An 18,111-nucleotide genomic window follows, 5' to 3' on the forward strand; every position below is an offset into this window, starting at 1 on the left:
TGCCTCCGAAGCCGCCACCGCCGTAGCCGCCGCCTCCACCACCATAGCCACCACCGTACGAACCTCCACCACCACCGTAGCCGCCGCCCCCTCCGCCGTAGCCACCTCCGCCACCGCCATAGCCGCCACCACCACCTCCGTAACCACCACCGCCGCTACCGCCGTATCCACCACCGTAAGACTGGATGAGTCAGCACAGAACCAAAGGCAAGAAGGGCAAGTGGCGAGACATACCATGTTGTTATGTGTTTTAGTTGGTTTTTTTGCTGTTGTCGCACGAGCGAAAAGAGTGGTATGAGCTTGAATAAGCTTCTGTGTGTGTGTTTTAAGTGAGAGATGAGTGAGGTCTTATGGACCTATAGGTATAGTAAGTAGAGAAGGAAGAGGTATGAGGAGAGAGAGAGGTAACAAAGCAAGCGGAAGGGCGAGACCGACTGAAAACTCATCACCTGAGCAGCTCCACCCAAAATGGGCCGAAAATTAATACTTCCGTCATACGGAATGTGGCGGTTTCAGGTTGATCCGTGCGTTCACTCCGAGACGCGTGGGGGCCGGTGCGGCCTCCGCAGGGGGTCGTGGCCGAGGCCTGAGGCCTAAGGAAGCATGCCTGGCACAGCACGACTGGCTGCCCATGGCCAGATCCAACAGGAACAGGAGCAAATGTTCATATCGAGCTCTACCCAAGATGAAATACCTAGATCCGCCCCGCTCATGCACCACCGCCTCCTCAAGCTCAATTGGGTAGCCCATACTTCTTCCTCGCACTCGGCTCGACATACGCCCACCCCAGCGGTGTATCCCGCATCCACGTCGCTGCGCGGTACATGAATGGCAAGAACCGTATCGCGCGGGGCGGGTGAGAAAGTGCGGAGATCCACGAGAAGGGTGGGTAAGGGATGAGGGGGTACGGAGAGGGTGGGAGGGCGAGGTGTTCGAAGATGGTGTCGACGACTGAGGTGTCAGCCTTGTTCTGCTTTGGGGCATCCGAGTATCCGAGACGGAGGGCGGAAACATACCCTTTGCTGGAGGCAGGAGCAGCTTCTCCCCCCAAGCGCCCTTGATATCCAACTTGGTCTCGTCCCTTCCGCCCGTATCGCTCGTAGCGGTCTTGGTCCTGAAATCGTTGGCGATGGTTCCAGGGAGCAGAGCTAAGTATGAGCTGCGGTTCATATCCATATAGCTGAAGACTGACAGAAGAAACGGATTCCGCTGCCCTCACACTCCACCCTACAGCTCTCCATGGCCATGAGCCCAGCAGCCTTCGTGGCAGAATAGATGGCGCGACAGGGTGCAGGGATCGTGGCTGCTACCGAGGAGAGATGATGCAGCGCTGGCGAGCGAGACGAGGAGGCCAAGAGGGGAACCTAGAATGTCAACTGTATGATCCTGTCTATTCGGCAGTCTTATGGCATCACTTACGAACGCCCCCAGAGCAAGCACAGTCCCCACATAGTTGACCTCCGCGCATGCCCTCGCCTCAGCAGCCAGCCTCTCCAGCCCTTCCTCGCCAGGTCCTGCTTCGCCCAACTGCCCCTGCTCGCTCGTAAACACAAAGCGCTGAGACGGGTTCTTCTTGCTCTGCGCCCCGGAAGCAGGCTCGAGCTGCACCCCGGCCAGCTGCATGAGGGTCGAAGTAGACGGGACGCCCGCTAGGATATGGAGCGTGTCCAGTCCGCCCCATGCTGCTTCGTCAGCTGGAGCCCTTCCTCGGCTCATGTTTGAGACGTACCTTCAACGACGGTCTCGCGGAGCTTGACCAGGTCTTTCACACTCGTGACATCACCTGTGACGAGGATGATCTTATCCTCGCTCAACCCCAGAGCGAGGCATTCCGCTTTGACAGCCTCCAAGCTAGACTTTCTCCTTGCAAAGATGCATCTGTACATCAGCTCCAACCATCCTTTTACAGAATCGATCATCAAGTAGATGAGCCATCACGCACATCTTGGCGCCCCGCTTCGCATAGGCTAGAGCAAGATCCTTGCCCACTCCAGAACTCGCGCCCAGGAGAACAACCCGTTCTTCGCGCGGAAGAATGATCTTCTCTCTTGATGGGCCGCGGCGTGTCTTGAGGAGACGGAGGAGGACCGGCAGAGCGAAGAGTAGGAGCCAGCGGGAGGACATAGTAGGCATCTCTGGTGTATACAGTTGCAGGGTGAGGCTGAGTAAGGGAGGGTCGGGTCCACAATGTTGGGTGGTCAAAACCTGGAGGTGGTCGGATATTTCGATACCCGATTAGGTGAGGAATGCTGGCATTGGCTTTGTGGCCTCTGTGGGTTGCTGTTGCTCAAGCTTTGAAGGCTCAGTGGTGTGAAATCATATACGGTAGAAGCATGGCCAGAGAGGCCTGTGTGAAGTATAACGATCGCAAATGCGGCAAGCAGGGGTCAGGGATTCGGGGGCCGGGTCACGCGCTATTGACAGCGTCGATGCCCGCAGCTACATCGACCGCGGAGAGCTAGAGTATCGCTACGGATTCTCAGAATGGACGCAAGATCCAGACATCACGTCTATAGCTGCGATACGGCACTACTCTCTCTCTTTATGTCCTGTGCGAGCGTCAGCGTTGTGCGCTCCGTCAGGTCGCCGAGGTCTAGCCAGCTCACTAGGAAGATTCCGTATCGCTGTACACATCTGATCCGTCCGCCTGATACACATCTGACCCGTCCGACATTGGTGAAGGCTCGTCATTCGGATCGGGCTGCGAAGAATCAGCCATCTCCAAACCGCCTTTCCTGTCCCTCGTAAGTGGTTAACTCACATCCATGTCCTCTACACACCACCCACATGCCTCGCAAGGCGGCGCCTCGTCGATAAGGTTCAACCTCCACTGATCCCGCTTATACGACGCCGCCGACCGCTTCATCGATCCATCCCTGCCATATGATGGATTTTCCACCTCGATCACCGCCTCGTCGATACACTCGCTGATATACCCCCGCGTAAACTCCGTCATGAACCTGCCCGGCAGATAGACGTCCGTAGAGAGGGAGGAGTGCTCGATGATCCCTGCTCTCTGGGTTTCGAAAGCGAGTGCCCGTCGGTACTGCTCCCTAACATGAATATGATCCCCCGCCGCATCCCGCAGCTGTTCCGCCGGCCAACCGAAATTGTGTTCGGGAGACTTGTACTCGCAGTACCACCTCGAGCTCCCTGCCAGCACAGCAGGCGTGGTTCCCAAGTCGTGCATGACATGCGCTCGGAACCGGTGCTCCTTCACCCCGACCCGCACCTTGGGCTCAAACTCGTTCCATACCGCCACGGCGTATGTGAGCGGGCCATACTCCACCCGCTGGCAGAATGCCGCTACGCCTGGAGATCCGACGGCGAGGGCAGTGATTGCAGTGCGGGCAGTGTCGATTCGACGGACCATCTCCGGATTAGGGGGGTGGCGTTTGACGATTGGGCGCCAGATAGACCTCTGTCCGCCGAGATACGCCCCGGTGGAGACCGTCTTGTAGTTTTTGAGCAATCGGCCCCCGTCTACTGAGGCTAACTGGCTCGCAGCAGCAGCGATCCAGTCGCACTCTGCTCCGCAGAACGCGACGAGTTGCGGGGATTCCACCTCGCGGCCGTCCCCGTATCCCAGGTCCTCAGGTCCTCGAGGGTTGGCGCATTGCTCTCTATGGGCCGTATGAGATCCACGAGGCCGAAGTGTGGACCGCCGTGGAACAGCAGGCTCGCGTAGGTAGGAGGGCCCTTGTCGCAGTATTCCAGGAAGAGGTGCTGAGTGAGGGAGAGGAGTTCCGCTTTGGACCGAATGCCAGAAGCAGCAGCGGGCTGCTTGACGCTGTGCAAGAGGGAGGGGAGGTGGTCGGTGATGACTGTCTTGTACAGCGGTACGGATACGATGTTGTTCAGAGTCTACTCGGTGTAAGCTGCGTCGTCGTCCATTAATGGAAGTGCTCACCTTGTTCACCCTCATCAGCACGGCTTCGGGAGCACGGATGCTGGAACGCTCATTCCGCCCATTTGGCGTAGCTCGCGGACCGCGAAGGTGCTCAATGACCCGGATCCAGACCTCGGGAGGTAGCTCGCGATGGGACGCAGCCATGGCAAGTATATGAAGTTGAAACGGGCTATGTACAGTCGTCAATTATTATAACTCGGTCAGCGTGGACGCGACCGGACATTCCTCAATGAAGGAAACCTGTTTCAAGACCCGGCGTACACTAGACGGCTACTGCGTCGGATCACATCGGTTCTTCTGGTACTAAACGACCTCGAAGAAGAGATCCAAAACCTATGATACATGTTGCTACGGTGTAGAGACACTCCTATCGACATTTTGACTTCTGCGTATCTTGACTTCTCCCAGATCCCCGTCTACAGGTACCTCCTTTGGCCCAAACCCCTTCTCATGGTCCTCCTATACAGTATCCCCCTGGGCGCTCTCCTTCGCGCCTCGCCTATCCCTCGTTTGTCACTCCCTCAGTCGCTCCCCTACTTGCATAGCCTACCGCCTACCGAAAAGCAAACTGCCCGTACTGCGGCCCATTCACCATCGGCATCGGCTGCGTCAACGTCTGGAATGGGAACCCGCCCGTCCCTGGCCGCATCGACTGATGATGGTGCTGCTGCTGCTGTTGGTGTTGTTGGTACGCATGATGTCCGGGGGGCGGCTGATGCAGGTGCTGCTGCTGTTGGTGCTGTTGTTGCTGCTGGATGTATTGTTGATGTTCCGGCGGGACGTTGGGGTTGACCGACATGTTCATGGAGAAGTTGAATGGGAAGGGATTTTGGGGAGTAGGGGTGACGCCATCGTCGTTTTGCCTGAAACCGACGGGCGCGGGTTGGTAGGGCATGCTAACGTGCTGTGGGGCCGAGTCGCGCCTTGCCTGGAGAGAGGATGTGGGTGCAGGCATGGTCTGCATGGCCTGCCCGTACCCGAATGGGGGGACCCCAGATTGGGGGTGATGTGACCGACCGTCCGAGGAAGAAGCGACGGATGAGCCTGTGGTAGGCCGCGAGTCGTACTTGTACGCCGTGGAAACCGCCCCGGGTGGGAATCGCGCCGCCGACGCCGACGACATGTTGGATATTGTAGATTCCCGCCTATCGTAGGATGACTCTGACGATACGGATCCGCGTGCGTAGGCATTGAATTGGCCGTTCGCATTAGCGGCGGTGACCTCTCGCTTCTTCTTCCGCCAGGCTTTGCGCATGTCTTTGAATTCTGATCATCAGCTGCGGCCTCTAGATACCTCGAGGCAAACTCACCGGATGGTAATCTCTTCTCTCCGTGTGACTGCATCGCCACATGCGCATTCAGGTGGTTCAAAGTCCCATACGACTTCTCGCACCCGCTCCATCCGCACTTATACAGCCTCTCAATCTCGTCAAACCGCCTCCTCGGCCGCTTCTTGGGTACCGGCCCGCCGATGGGGACAAAGGTCAGCTCGCCCTCTGAGCGGGAAGTGCTTGGCGGTTGCGCGTCCGAGTTTGAGCGATCACGGAAAGGGTGAGTCGAGTCCTCGTAGGAAGACCGGATTTGGGCAGGGGGTTGCAGAGCAGTCTGGGATGTCAGACTCGAGAATGAGCCAACGACGGAGCGCGCAGAGGGCAGAGGGGTAGGACCGCCGAATGAGGGGAGTCCGTCTGATGTCTGCGGCCGGTTGGCGTGGCCGATGTAGGCGCTGCGGGCCTGCTGGGGTTGGGGATACGAGTCGAATGACGCCTGTGTGGGTGGAGCAGAAGCCAAGGACGGATTCGCGGGGGCCGGCCAGCTAGGTGGGGGCATGTTGGACCCCTGTCCCTCTGAAGCGCGGCGGTTGGGCTGCCGTGGATCAAACGCCTCCGTGTGAGACGGGAACGCCGAGGATGAGAAAGGGTTCACGAAGCTTGGCTCCTCCGGTATCCCCTTCTTGTCCTCGTTTACATGGCCCCCAAAGGGAGACCTGGACTGTAGCAGCCCGCCAGCAGTAGCAGGCCGCTTTGCCTGCTGTACGCTTGGCCGCGAGAAGTCCCGCGATATCGCAGGCAGCGCGTCTGCCGACGAGAACGAGTTGCTCCCGTAGGAGCCTGACGCTGAGGATGAAAAGGACGAGGCGGACGAGTAGCCGCTGAGGGGAAGACCGTAGCTGTTGCCTGTGCTGGGCGTGTAGCTGAACCCGGTAGAAGGGGTCTTATTGTCCGCCGGTGGCTCGAAGGCAAAGTCGGTGGGGGAGGATGAGGAAGAGTTGTGCGCCATGATGGGGGCTGTATCTGGGATCTCGAGTGGGGTGTTCCAGGGGCCCGAGAAGATGTCGTCAGGTGTGCTGATGACTGGAGGGGTGGAAGGCATGATGAAGAAGGCAGCCCAGTCGTCGACGTCGGTGGCAGTGGATGATGAGGTGGTAGGCCGGATATCAGGCGAGCCGAAGGGGATGAGATGGTGGGAGGATGTAAAAGTCGAGATGGGGAGCATGAGAGTCGCGACGATCAGGGGAAGTGGGCGGCGAGACAGTGATGGTTTCGAGTACGGGTAGATGTGAGAGGCGGTGTTGGGGTAAGGGAAGGAGGAGGCGGGTCAGCCGGTTTTATATTGGCCGAGACAACAGGTACACGGCGCGCGTATGAGGTGTGATATGGAAGGGGGTCTGTGTGAAATGGGTGGGGTAGTTGGGTGGGCGTGAGTGTGTATGAGCGAAAGGAGGGTGGGAGCAGGGTAGATGCTCACGTCTTTGTATGGTTTGGCTGGATGAGGTGGTGCTCTCGATTGCCACAGAAGACGGGGAGCGCCTCTTGCATAAACAAGCTTGCAGGGATGGCGAGTGCAAGAGAAGCAGGTCTCTGTACCAACTGCGGTCCAGCCAGAGATATCAATAAATTCATTGACACATCACGCTGACTTGGTGTGAGTGCTGGGAACCACGCGCCGACCGATTGTTATAACGGAATCAGATCAATAAGGCACTAGCTCCAACTCCACAACTTTCATTAACCTCTCGATGAGGTAATAACGGACAACGGAGCCGTTCATGCCGAAGGGTACGTAAAGGTGAAACGCCACTTTCGGACCCTTTTGATCTCCGTGTACAACCCTGAATCTCATTTAGCGTGACGATGAAACACGGAGTTGCTCCGCCGAGATCTTGGGCGGGAAGGGGCTCCACTCGGTCGCGTTGGGTGGCGGGCAGCACTGCGCAGCAGCTTGCTTGCTGGTGGTTCCGCACGCTCAGAGCTCAGCTTGTAGGTAATACAGCAGCTACGGCTGTCTGCCCTTGATAGTCTGACGCCAGTTGTACGAGGGATAACGAGGCCTCGCTGGGGTCACAGCTTGGACGGCAGGCATGGCATCACATGCGGCGGGCATCGCCGGCTGAATGACGGATTGCGGAGCGTTCGGAGCGTTCCCGATCTAATCTTATCGCTCTGACCTTGTCCATCGCATACTGACCCGCCATGCCCACTGGCGAGGACCGGGAGAGCCCATCATCCAAAGCGCTTGCCTCTCGCTTGGCCAAATACGCTTACGCCAGCTCTGGTCCGTCGCCTCGACGGGCGGTAGCTGCGGCTTCCACGAGATCGGCACAGGTCTCGCCGACCGGCTCAAGGCTTCCTACCGGGCAAGCGGAGGGGGTCCTCCAGGATGAAGCGGCCGAGGTGGATTTCGACCCCTCGAGATCTGTCGCTGGACCCTCCCGATGGCAGGACATCTCTGTAGCCCCTAGCGGAAAGAGGAAGACACCAACGAAGGAGGCGAGCTCTCCCGGCTCCAAGAAGGCCAAGAAGGTTCCCAGACCGTATGCTGGACCAGAGGTGTATGCGCATCTCAAGAATACGCCGGATCATCTCGGCGTTGGGCTGGATAGTGAGTAGGATCTAGCATGGACCTAGATACTTGGGTAGGAACTGACATTCGAAGTCATATTCTGCGGCATCAAGTGAGTGAATACGCTCGAGCCTTTGGTGTCCCGCTGATCTCCAGTCCGGGTTAGTTTCATCTGCATAACCACCTGTGGCTGTGAGTCATTTGGGATCGTGGCTGACGAAACGCAGGCAAAAAGTCGGCCGCTACCGGTACCCACTTTGCCCACCCGACCAACAAGTTTTGGGTGCGGTCACCTGTCTTTACGCCTGTGGAGCCTTTCTGATACTTCAGCGTGCCCTGCATCAGTCAGGTCTGACTCCTCGCTTGTACGCGCCCAACGAATGCCACCTGCTCCCGGCTGAGCTGAACTACGGACTAGTAAGCCCCTCGTCATGCCTCTTCCGTCGATTCCGAAACGTGGCTGATCTGCAGACCAACCTCTGTGGACGTCCAACAGCTGAGGTGAATATCTGTATTTCATCATTTGGAGTATCGGAGTGAGATACTGACAGTCCAGCAATCCGAGCTATCAACCCTCGAGATGCGCCTGAATGTCCACCCCTTCGCAGCCAAGCTTGTCCGTCTCCGCCCTCGCGTTGTCTGCTTTGTCGGCAAGAAGATCTGGGACGTGTTTGAGGCGGTCGCGGGCAAGACGGCCAAGTCGGCCGAACCACGCCGAGGCGCATCGTCCGGGAGACCGGTCGGGGTGAACAAGCGAGGGTCAGTCGACGGGTACACGGAAGTCAAGCAGGAGGAGGGCGATGGGGATCTAGTCAAGCGGGAACCTGCATCATCCGCCTCGAGCCCTCTGACGGATATCGACCGGGACGCCGACTCCCGCGACGACATCAAGCCCATTATACCGCAAACTCCATCCGCTGGTCCTTCAACGCCTATACGAGCGAAAATGGAGCCATCACAACCAGCTTCCACACCTCGCCGCAAAGCAGCCACGACGACTGCCTTTGACTGGTATGCCCCTCGGTCCCTACGCCTCCCTCTTCCTCCCATACACGGCGAAGAGGAAGTGAGCTACTGCTATTTTTGGGTCACGCCGAGTACGTCGGGCCTGGAAAGAACACCGGTAAGTCACGCCCTCCCCGGTCTGTTCTCGTGCTCGATCGTGGCTGATACAGCAGCTCGCGGAACAGGTCAACATCTTTGCGGCAATGCGCGCATTCTCAGAGTCTTTACGGGTCGATGGCGATCCAGCTTTGGACGGATTCAGGGATATAGACATGGCAGGGCTCCAGGGAACGGCAGAGAAGATACTAGCAGAGGCTGTAGCTAAGGGCGCGACGGTATATCCCAGCGTACATGCAACATAGACATAGTATCGCAGCCGGAAGCCGGCCGTTCGCTCATTCTCCCGCGGAAGAGCTGTTCACATCTGTTATCACTCTAGAGAGTCACATACATATGTTCATGTACAGATTACCCTTCACATGACTACCAGAACCCGCCTAGCGCCTGCAGATCACTCGCCACCGTAACCTCATCCGTCCCGATCTGCCGCATCATCTCCCTCTGCCTCTTGACCGGCTGCAGCGCAAAGTGAGACAAGAGCTGCCCATCGAGGATACCACGGGTGAGCGGTTTTGGAAGGAGATCGTTTTGTACGGTTCTGCCATGTCAGCTTGATCCTCCTTGCCTCTCGCAGACAAAGAAACGGGACTGTGGCCTCACCGGAACGCCTTCGGATTGAGACCCGCGGAATGCTGTGCGTTTCGTGTAAGTTGGTCCGCTACGAGCTGTAGCCGCTTGAAACGGGCTGGCTTGACAGCCACGATGGTGGTAAGCGAGCCATCGGCCGTTCCTGCCAAGTCAGCGTCGCTCAAGTCCAGCTCGACCAGGACGGGAGGACATACCGTATACCAGCTGAGACTGGGGCGCAAACTCCTCATCCGTCGTCCGCCGCCTCGCAATCATCTTGGAGACTGTCACTGAGGCGCCCATATGGTACTCTGTCCGCAAGAGCAGGCGCTCGCCATTCAGCGATTCAGAATCTGCATTGGATCAGCTCGATCCTTTGCCTTGACTTCGCCCGCACTTGTTCGAAGCCTCGGCGACTGAGTTAGCTCACCGGCAGGATCAAAGTCTAGCATCCGCATATCCCCTTTCCGGTCCGTGATGAGGAACGTGACCTGACCCTCCTGGACCAAAAAGTCTCCAGTGAGGGCGTGGACCTCCCGCAGATCCTTACTTATAACTGAGAGCTTGTACGGTTCATCCTGATTATCTCAGCTTCAATTCATTCAGAGGCAGAAATTGGCAGCTTACCTGAAGCGAGACGAGCCAGATGCTCTTGAGCAGATCGGTAGCGAGGATGAAGTTCTTGAAGACCCGGATGGACGTCATGTAGATGTTGACATCGAGGAAGGCGAGACCCATGAGTCGCTGGTCGTAGTCCAGACCTTTGGCGTAGAGCTGGGGATCAGCTCGGTACCCCTGGCAGGAGAATAGCTAGGTGGAGCGAGCTCACCTTGGGTCCGTTCGAATTAAGGAGATACCCATTGATGTTGCCAAGCGCGGAAACGGGGTTCCGGGCCGGATCTTTTGCCCGCATCTTCAAGCGCCAGCCACTCTCCTTCGCGGTCAGACCGACAGTCTCGACAATCTCAAAGATGTAGGTCTGCTCATCAGCTCCGAGCTACTGCAGCAAGTTCGTTAGTGTTGACTCACATTACCCCTGGTCGCTCGATCCTCGGCAAAGTGGAACCCTGTCCCAACGGCGATAAAGTCCCGATACCCGCTATCACTGCTTGATGATTCGAGGTTGACGCTCTGCATACAGAGGACGACCTCGTTCTGATCAAAGTCATACCTGAGGTGCTTAGCCAGATCCTAGAACCAGATTCGTGAAGCTATGAACTCACCCGTCAATCACGCGCCATGGGTCTGAGCCTTGTGAGAACAGCTCGAGCGTCGACCGCTCATTCGTCGGCGGAACCAGGTTCTCGCCTACTCATCAGCTACAACTCCCCGTGGCGCATCGCGCGAAAAGGCTAACTCACCCTCCGGCCCGATCTGCGGCTCCCCCTCCTCGTCGTACGCCTGGAAAGGCACCGTGATCGCCGCCGCACCGACATAATGTCCGCTAGGCGGGTCAAACGCGATATTCGTATACACCCGATCCATCTCATATCGATCGCACGGCATCTCAAAGTCGGTCGTTAACGTTGAGGGAAGATAGCAGATGAATGTGCCCTACTTGATCAGCTATCCCGCGGAGTGGCATCGAGGATAGAAGAATGGACTCACATCTTCTATCCTCGTAAAGTACTCGCCCATCCCTCCTAGATGCGTCGTCCGCCCAAATGTAGCCGCGGCCTGCTTCAACCCAAAGCTCCTCACAGTATGCTTCGAGCTCCCGATGATCCACTGGGGCTTTTCGCCCGTCACGAACACGCCCGTGTACCCCTCGAGGTCGGCGAACGGGTGCATCTTGTACGACAGCTTGGAGCCTTGGGTGCTGGAGAGGAGTTGGGTGTGGACGCGGCGATATCGGATCGCGAGGGATCGGCGTGGGAGGTTGGGCGTATCGAGGGTGTACCGGGGTTGCGCTTCGTAAGTATTCAAACGGCCGGATCTGTGCAGAACCTGAAGTGTCAGCGGAGACATCATGAAGTGGGAGGAAAGGTCTCACGAGAAGATGAGGTCGGAGAGTCTCGCGGCCAAGAGGGTGGAAGAGCATTTGCTTGACTTCGTCGGGGTCTTCAAGCATTCCAGAAGATCCGCCCTCGAGGAGGTCGTCCGTGAAGGTAGCGTTACTTGCCGCTAGACCTTCAGATTGGAATGCCAAACTCAGGTCGGGAAGGGAGCGTATCTGTATATCAGCAACCGCATCGCTATGTCAACTGTGATGTGTACTGACTTGGAGCTCCCCCGTAGCCAACAGTACCGCCAGCCACTGCGTCCCCAACTCAGCCTGCATGCTCTCCTCGACAGAAGCGCCTCCCGCCGAGATCGCCGGCTTCTCTTTCTGCAGCCGCTCGATCTGCTCCGCCGCAGTCTGGCGAGAGCCGGCATGAGAGATGCTGCTTCTGCTACCGGTGAGATCGATGGGCTGGCGTGATTGTCCAGGCTTGCCAGTCTGATGCTCGAAGGTGCGGTAGATGCCGGTCGAGTCGGAAAAGACCTCGATAGCTGTGACGAGGGGTTGGTCCTGCTGATTAGCTCGGGTCTTGCGAGTGTCTCTTAGCGCTTACCTCAACGTCAGGTATGAAGGGCACTTGAGAGATACTCCGCGCTGCAGCATCGCCAACAAGATATATGGCCTGTCCATCTGCCCGTCGGATGACCGCATAAGGGTCGAGGATGCTCGCTGAGACGATCGGCGAGTCTTCGCTCGTATAGATACTCTGCGAGTGCTTTCCATCTACCAGGTAAGATTTTCCTCCTGTGCTGTGGCTGGCGATCTTTTAACTCACCGCCATCGAGCAAGTCCACCGAATGAGGCGATACATGCAGAACGCATGACCGGCCAAAGAACGGCGCAGCTTGAACAGTGATTGACGATAGTCTGCCGATTTGCTCGGGATTTGCTTTGTTCGACAGAGCGAACACCTGCCTATCAGCTTGACTACACGCTCAGGAGGGAAAAATGGTCATACCCTAGTCTGCGACCCTTCCGAGCTGAGCAGCAACGTCGTCCGCAGTTCGTCCGGGACCTGACGCTGCTTTGGATTCGGGCCTGAGCTGACTCCTGACCTTCGGTGAATGGGGAGGAACCAGACATCTTCGGCAGTACTGAGTTCGTTAAATCTTCGACGCTTATTGATGGGGATCCCGCGCTACTTGTCAGCTACTTCATCGATAGCGAGATGAGTGGTAAAGCTCACCCTGAGGACGTTCAAGGTCGAAGTCCGGCTGCCTCCCCCAATAGTCACCAGCTGAGGATACGTCCGCACCGCCTGATCCGTCACTGCGATCCCAAAGTCCATGTCGATAATCTTTCCAATCCCGGTTATGCGGTCAGCCTCCCTCAGCTCCAGCTTGGCGGGACCGGTGAAGACTTCCGCAGCCGCGGAGCCTGCTCCATTGGCGATGGGTACGGCGTCGGCGTAGAGGTCTAACTCGTTAACTTGATCCGGACGTTGACGTTGCTCGAGACATACCATCATCGTCTACCTCCATATCTATCTCTGGTTTCCTCTCCTCAGCTTGATCCACCTTCTCTCTGACCATCTGGATCTCATACATGACCGAGTCGCCCTCCGGACTTCCCACAAACACCTTGTCCGAGCCCAGCCTTGATATCGACGATGGAGGGGGCAAGACCCCTACTTCCTCCTCGACAATGATAGACCCCACTGCCCGGCCATCCATCTCCATCCGGACCTGATGCGCCCTGCCTGTGGACAGGACGAGCAGCATATCTCTGTCCCCGACGAAGCTCGCCCTGGACCCTTCCAGACTGAGCTTTCGGTGCTCGTTTGCCCGGTTGGAAGGCCGGCGGGTCGTATACGCCCACCAAGCATTGACGCTCGCGCACACCACCCGCCCGCTCTGGTCGACGTGCAGTATCCCGGTGGTTGTAACCAAGACGACACCGCCGAGCTCGCGCGGACAGGGCACGATGTATAGCGTATCGCTAGGCAGAGAGTCGACGCGCGTGAGGAGGGGGTAGGAACCGCCCGAGAGGTCGATAGTGCGGATTTCGAGGATGAAGGTATCTCGTGCAGATTGGTACCGACCCGCCCAAGTCTGAGTGGGGGTGTAGATTACAGCGAGAGTGGGAGAGTTGTAGCCTGGGAGGAAGACGAGATCTGCGAGGTTCCGGATGGTAGGGGACACGTCAGAAAGGGCGAGGACGAAGGAGGGGGTATAGGGGACATCACTGCTTGTCAGCTGGGCCAAGGGGTACAGGAAACGAGCTTACCGAGGGAAGGACTCTATCAGATCCAGCTCGGACTGCTCTTGCACTATAGGCAGCACCGCCAGTCCATCATCTGGTAGCGATAGCAGCGCAATCCTCGAGAGGGGGTCCGTCCGCAGCCGGGGGACATAGGTCGACATGTCCCCGGTCGTCATCTGCGGACACCGCTCGTACGTATGTAGCGACACCGTCGCTATATCACCTCGCGACCATTCGAGGATGGCCATCTTGGCATCCTTGAACGAGACGAGCAGCCTGTCCAGCCCGTCGATGCTGCTATCGATGGTCCGAAGAGCAGCAAGACCAGTGATTGTTCCGTGCACTTGATGCGTCGTGAGGTGGTGCAGCGTCCGGCGGGTCTCATAGTCCAGTGGCGCTCTCTGAGCGGGTCAGCACAAGTTGGAATGACAGCACGATATGCATATGGCTAGGCAGGTATGGCCTTACTTGCGAAGGACCGTCAAAGAAGCTATCCCCTACTTGCTGTCCGTCCCCCAAGGCGCCCTCGCCTTGCATCGTAGCATCGCCATCAGCGCCATCCTTGGCTGCCACTACCGGCCGCAGCTCTTCTCTGATCTCAAAGACCCTCAGGTCCGATAGACCACCGACAATGAGGTTTCCGACGACCTTGACATCCTTTGCGGTGGACGTCGATGCGTGAGGTAACGGGTAGATGGTCGAGGGAGTGAAGTGCGGCAAGTAAAGCGTGTGATGTATTGCTGATGGGGCGAGGAGTGTGGAGTGTATAGCATACATGCTGCCTGGGCCTATGCTATAGCTGTTGGAGAGAGAGAGACGTGATCAGTGAAGCTGTAGCTGCCACGCGCGTTTGGGTGAGAATGAAACTCCGGCTTGTTCCGACGGGACTGCTATAGCGGAATCAAAAAGTGAAGCCTCGTTTCCGGCTCGTTACGATTGGGCGAGCAGGAGCAGCAGAGCAGCGACCAAGCAAAAGACTATCCTATTGATCTACATCCAACTACAACTATAGCATCATGTTGGGCGCTTCATTCCCGCGCCTCGTAGCGCGCGCAGGACTCAGGTCAACGCCATTACAGGTGCGATCTCCTATACCGACGAATCGCGGTCCCGCAAAAATCATCGCGATCAATTTGAGCCACGACTGACCTTATAGGCGCGCTTCGCATCCACCTCCGCCCCCACCTCCGCCTTCGCATCCCGCGCTGCTCTCGCTGCATCTACAGCGGCTGCCGCTGGATCCGCTGCGTGGTACTTCCACCTGTACGGCTCGTTGCCATTCCTCGCCGAGGCATCGGCCAACACCGCCGCCGAGGTCGGTCTGCACCCCGCCTCGATCCCGTTCGAGCACAAGGGGTTCTTGGAGACATACAACCATGGAAGCATCAGGAGGGGATACCAGGGTGAGTCGCGAGTGTCTAGGCAGCTGGAAGGGTCAATTGGAATGCGGATCGAAGCGAGATCGAGGAGGCGGCGCGGCAAGAAGGGTCGTGGAGGACCGGGCGGGAAAATTAAGCGGAATGTGGTGGTTGATGCTGTGCGATGAGGCGATCGGATGTGCAACAAGCGGGTGTGCTATGGCGCCGAGGGTGGCGCCGAAGCCGGAATGACTGAATGTAGCAATGAGGATTATGCTAAATCCCCAGTGTACCGGGAAGTCTGCTCAGCGTGCCACTCGCTCGACCGGATCGCTTGGCGTAACTTGGTCGGTGTCAGTCACACCGTTGATGAGGTCAAGGCGATGGCGGAGGAGGTCGAGTACACGGATGGGCCCAACGACGAGGGAGAGATGTTCCAGCGACCGTGAGTTGACACTTCATCATCTGGATTCAAATCCTCGGCGGAAACGGCTCGAAAGAGTTTTGAGCTGATCAGACAGAGGAAAGCTCGCCGACTACATGCCCCCACCTTACCCCAATGACGAGGCTGCCCGTGCCGGTAACAACGGGTGAGTTCTCGCCCTGTCAAAAGTGAAAGAAACAAAGCTTACATCCGCAGTGGTCTTCCCCCAGACCTTTCATTGATGTCCAAGGCCCGTCACGGCGGTGTCGTGAGTTGCACATTGACCCCAAGCCCGTGGTATCAACTGACGGCTTCAGGACTACATCTACTCCCTTCTTACCGGCTACGTTGACCCGCCACCAGGTGTCAAGGTCGCCGAGGGCATGAACTACAACCCTTACTTCCCCGGTGGCGGTATCGCCATGGCCCGAGTACTGTACGACGGTCTCGTCGAGTACGATGATGGTGAGCTCGACCGACCAGATGCTTGAAAAGGCAGAGGGACGAGAGCTGATTACACAGGCACCCCCGCCACCTCGTCCCAGATGGCTAAGGATGTCACCACTTTCCTGGCGTGGACTGCTGAGCCCGAGCACGACCAGCGGAAGAAGATGGGTCTCCAGGTGAGCTAGGGAGTCCAGGGTAAAGACAGAGGACAACAAGCTGACTATTTCAGGCCATCATCATCCTCTCCACCATGACCGCCGCGTCGCTCTACGTAAAGAAGTTCAAGTGGTCGGTCGTCAAGAACCGCAAGATCTTCTACAACCCACCCAAGAAGTAAGGGTTGAGCAGTGGATTTAGGAGGGCAAAGGGGGTGTGTTGAGGTAGTGGGCGCGCGCTCCTTGAGTGAGGGGTGGCGCGAGGGGACTCGGGTCAGCGAGGACCTGGGTAGATGTTTGTCTGGTTTGGGCATGCAAAACTCATTTTCGGCTTACACCCTGCGAGCGAGAGAGCTTCTACGACGAATGACGACTCGAGAACAAGTGGTGTACACCGCTATGCGTGATATGCAACATCCCCTTCACATCTAATCTATCTATATCATCTACATTTTCATCATACTATCACAGCGAGCCGCGTAATGCTCGGTGGTCGTATAGGAAGGAGCCTTGGACACAGTCAATAATTCGGGGCATTCTTGCCACAGGGAAAGCATTGGCAGAGCGCCAGCCCGACGCAGTGTTCGCCTGTACTGTAAGCCATTGATACTGATCTGAACGTTGAGTATGAAAACTCACCCAGCCATCTCCATGTACTATCGTCTGGGTTTTTGGGCGTAGGACCATCGAGGCAGCCCAGCATGGTCGATCTTTCGGGACGGAGTTGAATCGGGATATGTGGCTTGATCTTGGACGAAGGGGACATGGAGGGTTGACGAGATCTAGAACCGTCAGCGGAGGGTAGGTGAGGCCGAGGTGGTGAAGAAGAGGCGAACTTACGGTTGTTGAGTGTTGATGAGAGCTGGTCGGACCGGCATGTGCTGTCGATGTGGACCAGAACCATCTCCAGGCTACACGTCAGCTTCAGTAGTATCATGTGATCAGCCGTGAAGTAGAGTTCGACGACTCACTCCCACGATTCCGACGCCCTTCCCGTCCCACCCAGGCGTGTCCATCTCCCCGCTGATATCCTTCCCAAAGGGATCATCGAGATCCCATATCTCTCTGGTATCAGGTACAGGGCTCTTTGCTTTGCCCTTGCCCGAAGCTCCAAGAGGCGAGAGCTGGATCTCTTCCACTCCCGGAGAGCGCGATGTCCGCCGGGTCGCGCGAGGACTGATAGGCTGGGCGAGCACCACGCGGGGCGGTTTGGACGGGCCAGCGACAGCGTTGACCACATCGACAGGGGAAGAAGGGGCGGAGGTGCGGACAGGAAGAGGGCGGGGTGGTGAGGTGGCTGATGAGGGAGACCTGTATGGCAGGAGAGGGATGTCCGCGTCTGGCATGATTGCCCCATTACCAGGTCAAAGGCTCGCAGAGCCCTAGAGGTATTGTGATTGAGTATATAGGGTGGATCGCATCGTTGAAGACGGGCGAGTACCCTCGTTTGATCTTGTGTGCGCGATGTGGAGTTGCAGTAGGGTGGGGTGGGGAGGAGGAGGAGAAGGAGGGTCAGGTGAAACGTGGAAAGCGACTAGTGCCTAGGTGATGATCCAAAGGGACAGAGGCTTCGGATATTTAAACTTTTAGCGCCGCGTGCCTGGTGCCTGAAATCTAGTGACACATTCCTCCGCAAAGAGTCTCCGCGGAGCGGAAGCTGCAGCCGCGTGTGATCGCAAAGCAAGGTTGTCTATCTGCTGGCAGCTGACGAGGGTGACTTCTTCATACGCCGCTGGAATTTGCTGGAATCGAAGAGGACTTGTGCGAAGCCTCGGAAGATCTGCGAAGCGACATTGCCCCCTCGGCCGGCTCGGCGCGTCGACGTCGACGTTAACGTTCATCTGAGACCGGGTCGGACCAAAGACGGTGGTGCGTTCTCCGGCGCATTCCACAGCTGGCATCAGCACGTCCTCTCCAGCGACTGCAGATCACACGTCAATGACATCATTGGCCTGACAATGAATGCGGAGAAGATGATCCGTAATCGAGCATTCCGCTGAAGGTGAAACGTTAATCCGGACTGATTGACCGGTCTGGAACCAGGCAGGCACAGACTTAATGTTGACTCACTTACCATC

The 18,111-nt window shown here is 57.4% G+C and overlaps 6 protein-coding genes across 6 annotated transcripts; 2 read left to right on the forward strand and 4 right to left on the reverse strand.

The window, feature by feature from the left end:
• Positions 1–733: 733 nt before the first annotated feature.
• On the reverse strand, positions 734–2,133 carry MKK02DRAFT_33954 (uncharacterized protein; the record flags this gene model as incomplete). The annotated part of the gene is made up of 6 exons (XM_053088822.1): positions 734–951; positions 1,017–1,148; positions 1,193–1,364; positions 1,420–1,682; positions 1,730–1,878; positions 1,943–2,133. 6 exons carry the CDS (start codon positions 2,131–2,133, stop codon positions 734–736), a joined length of 1,125 nt encoding a protein of 374 aa, XP_052946633.1.
• Positions 2,134–2,510: 377 nt separating this feature from the next.
• On the reverse strand, positions 2,511–6,406 carry MKK02DRAFT_45565 (uncharacterized protein; the record flags this gene model as incomplete). Its single annotated transcript, XM_053093489.1, has 7 exons — positions 2,511–2,529; positions 2,607–2,701; positions 2,762–3,492; positions 3,528–3,864; positions 3,911–4,021; positions 4,503–5,176; positions 5,221–6,406. 7 exons carry the CDS (start codon positions 6,404–6,406, stop codon positions 2,511–2,513), a joined length of 3,153 nt encoding a protein of 1,050 aa, XP_052946634.1.
• Positions 6,407–7,383: 977 nt separating this feature from the next.
• MKK02DRAFT_45566 (uncharacterized protein) lies at positions 7,384–9,120 on the forward strand (the record flags this gene model as incomplete). Its single annotated transcript, XM_053093490.1, has 8 exons — positions 7,384–7,792; positions 7,847–7,865; positions 7,920–7,945; positions 7,981–8,036; positions 8,084–8,170; positions 8,225–8,254; positions 8,310–8,876; positions 8,932–9,120. The coding sequence occupies 8 exons, from the start codon at positions 7,384–7,386 to the stop codon at positions 9,118–9,120; spliced, it is 1,383 nt and encodes a 460-aa protein (XP_052946635.1).
• Positions 9,121–9,241: 121 nt separating this feature from the next.
• On the reverse strand, positions 9,242–14,426 carry MKK02DRAFT_37295 (cleavage and polyadenylation specific protein; the record flags this gene model as incomplete). The annotated part of the gene is made up of 19 exons (XM_053089617.1): positions 9,242–9,416; positions 9,479–9,608; positions 9,661–9,798; positions 9,876–10,023; positions 10,073–10,219; positions 10,275–10,424; positions 10,475–10,616; positions 10,669–10,753; positions 10,807–10,999; positions 11,054–11,392; positions 11,439–11,618; positions 11,667–11,957; positions 12,001–12,170; positions 12,223–12,358; positions 12,406–12,585; positions 12,634–12,863; positions 12,910–13,631; positions 13,674–14,050; positions 14,118–14,426. 19 exons carry the CDS (start codon positions 14,424–14,426, stop codon positions 9,242–9,244), a joined length of 4,242 nt encoding a protein of 1,413 aa, XP_052946636.1.
• Positions 14,427–14,665: 239 nt separating this feature from the next.
• On the forward strand, positions 14,666–16,215 carry MKK02DRAFT_45568 (cytochrome C1 family-domain-containing protein; the record flags this gene model as incomplete). Its single annotated transcript, XM_053093491.1, has 8 exons — positions 14,666–14,728; positions 14,806–15,052; positions 15,296–15,452; positions 15,529–15,597; positions 15,648–15,699; positions 15,749–15,896; positions 15,954–16,054; positions 16,108–16,215. The coding sequence occupies 8 exons, from the start codon at positions 14,666–14,668 to the stop codon at positions 16,213–16,215; spliced, it is 945 nt and encodes a 314-aa protein (XP_052946637.1).
• A 338-nt stretch (positions 16,216–16,553) lies between these two features.
• Positions 16,554–17,379, reverse strand: MKK02DRAFT_45569 (uncharacterized protein; the record flags this gene model as incomplete). Its single annotated transcript, XM_053093492.1, has 4 exons — positions 16,554–16,621; positions 16,673–16,815; positions 16,874–16,944; positions 17,005–17,379. 4 exons carry the CDS (start codon positions 17,377–17,379, stop codon positions 16,554–16,556), a joined length of 657 nt encoding a protein of 218 aa, XP_052946638.1.
• Positions 17,380–18,111: the final 732 nt, after the last annotated feature.

The sequence above is a fragment of the Dioszegia hungarica genome, assembly GCF_025882075.1.
Source record: "Dioszegia hungarica strain PDD-24b-2 chromosome Unknown MKK02contig_8, whole genome shotgun sequence".
Taxonomy (NCBI): domain Eukaryota; kingdom Fungi; phylum Basidiomycota; class Tremellomycetes; order Tremellales; family Bulleribasidiaceae; genus Dioszegia; species Dioszegia hungarica.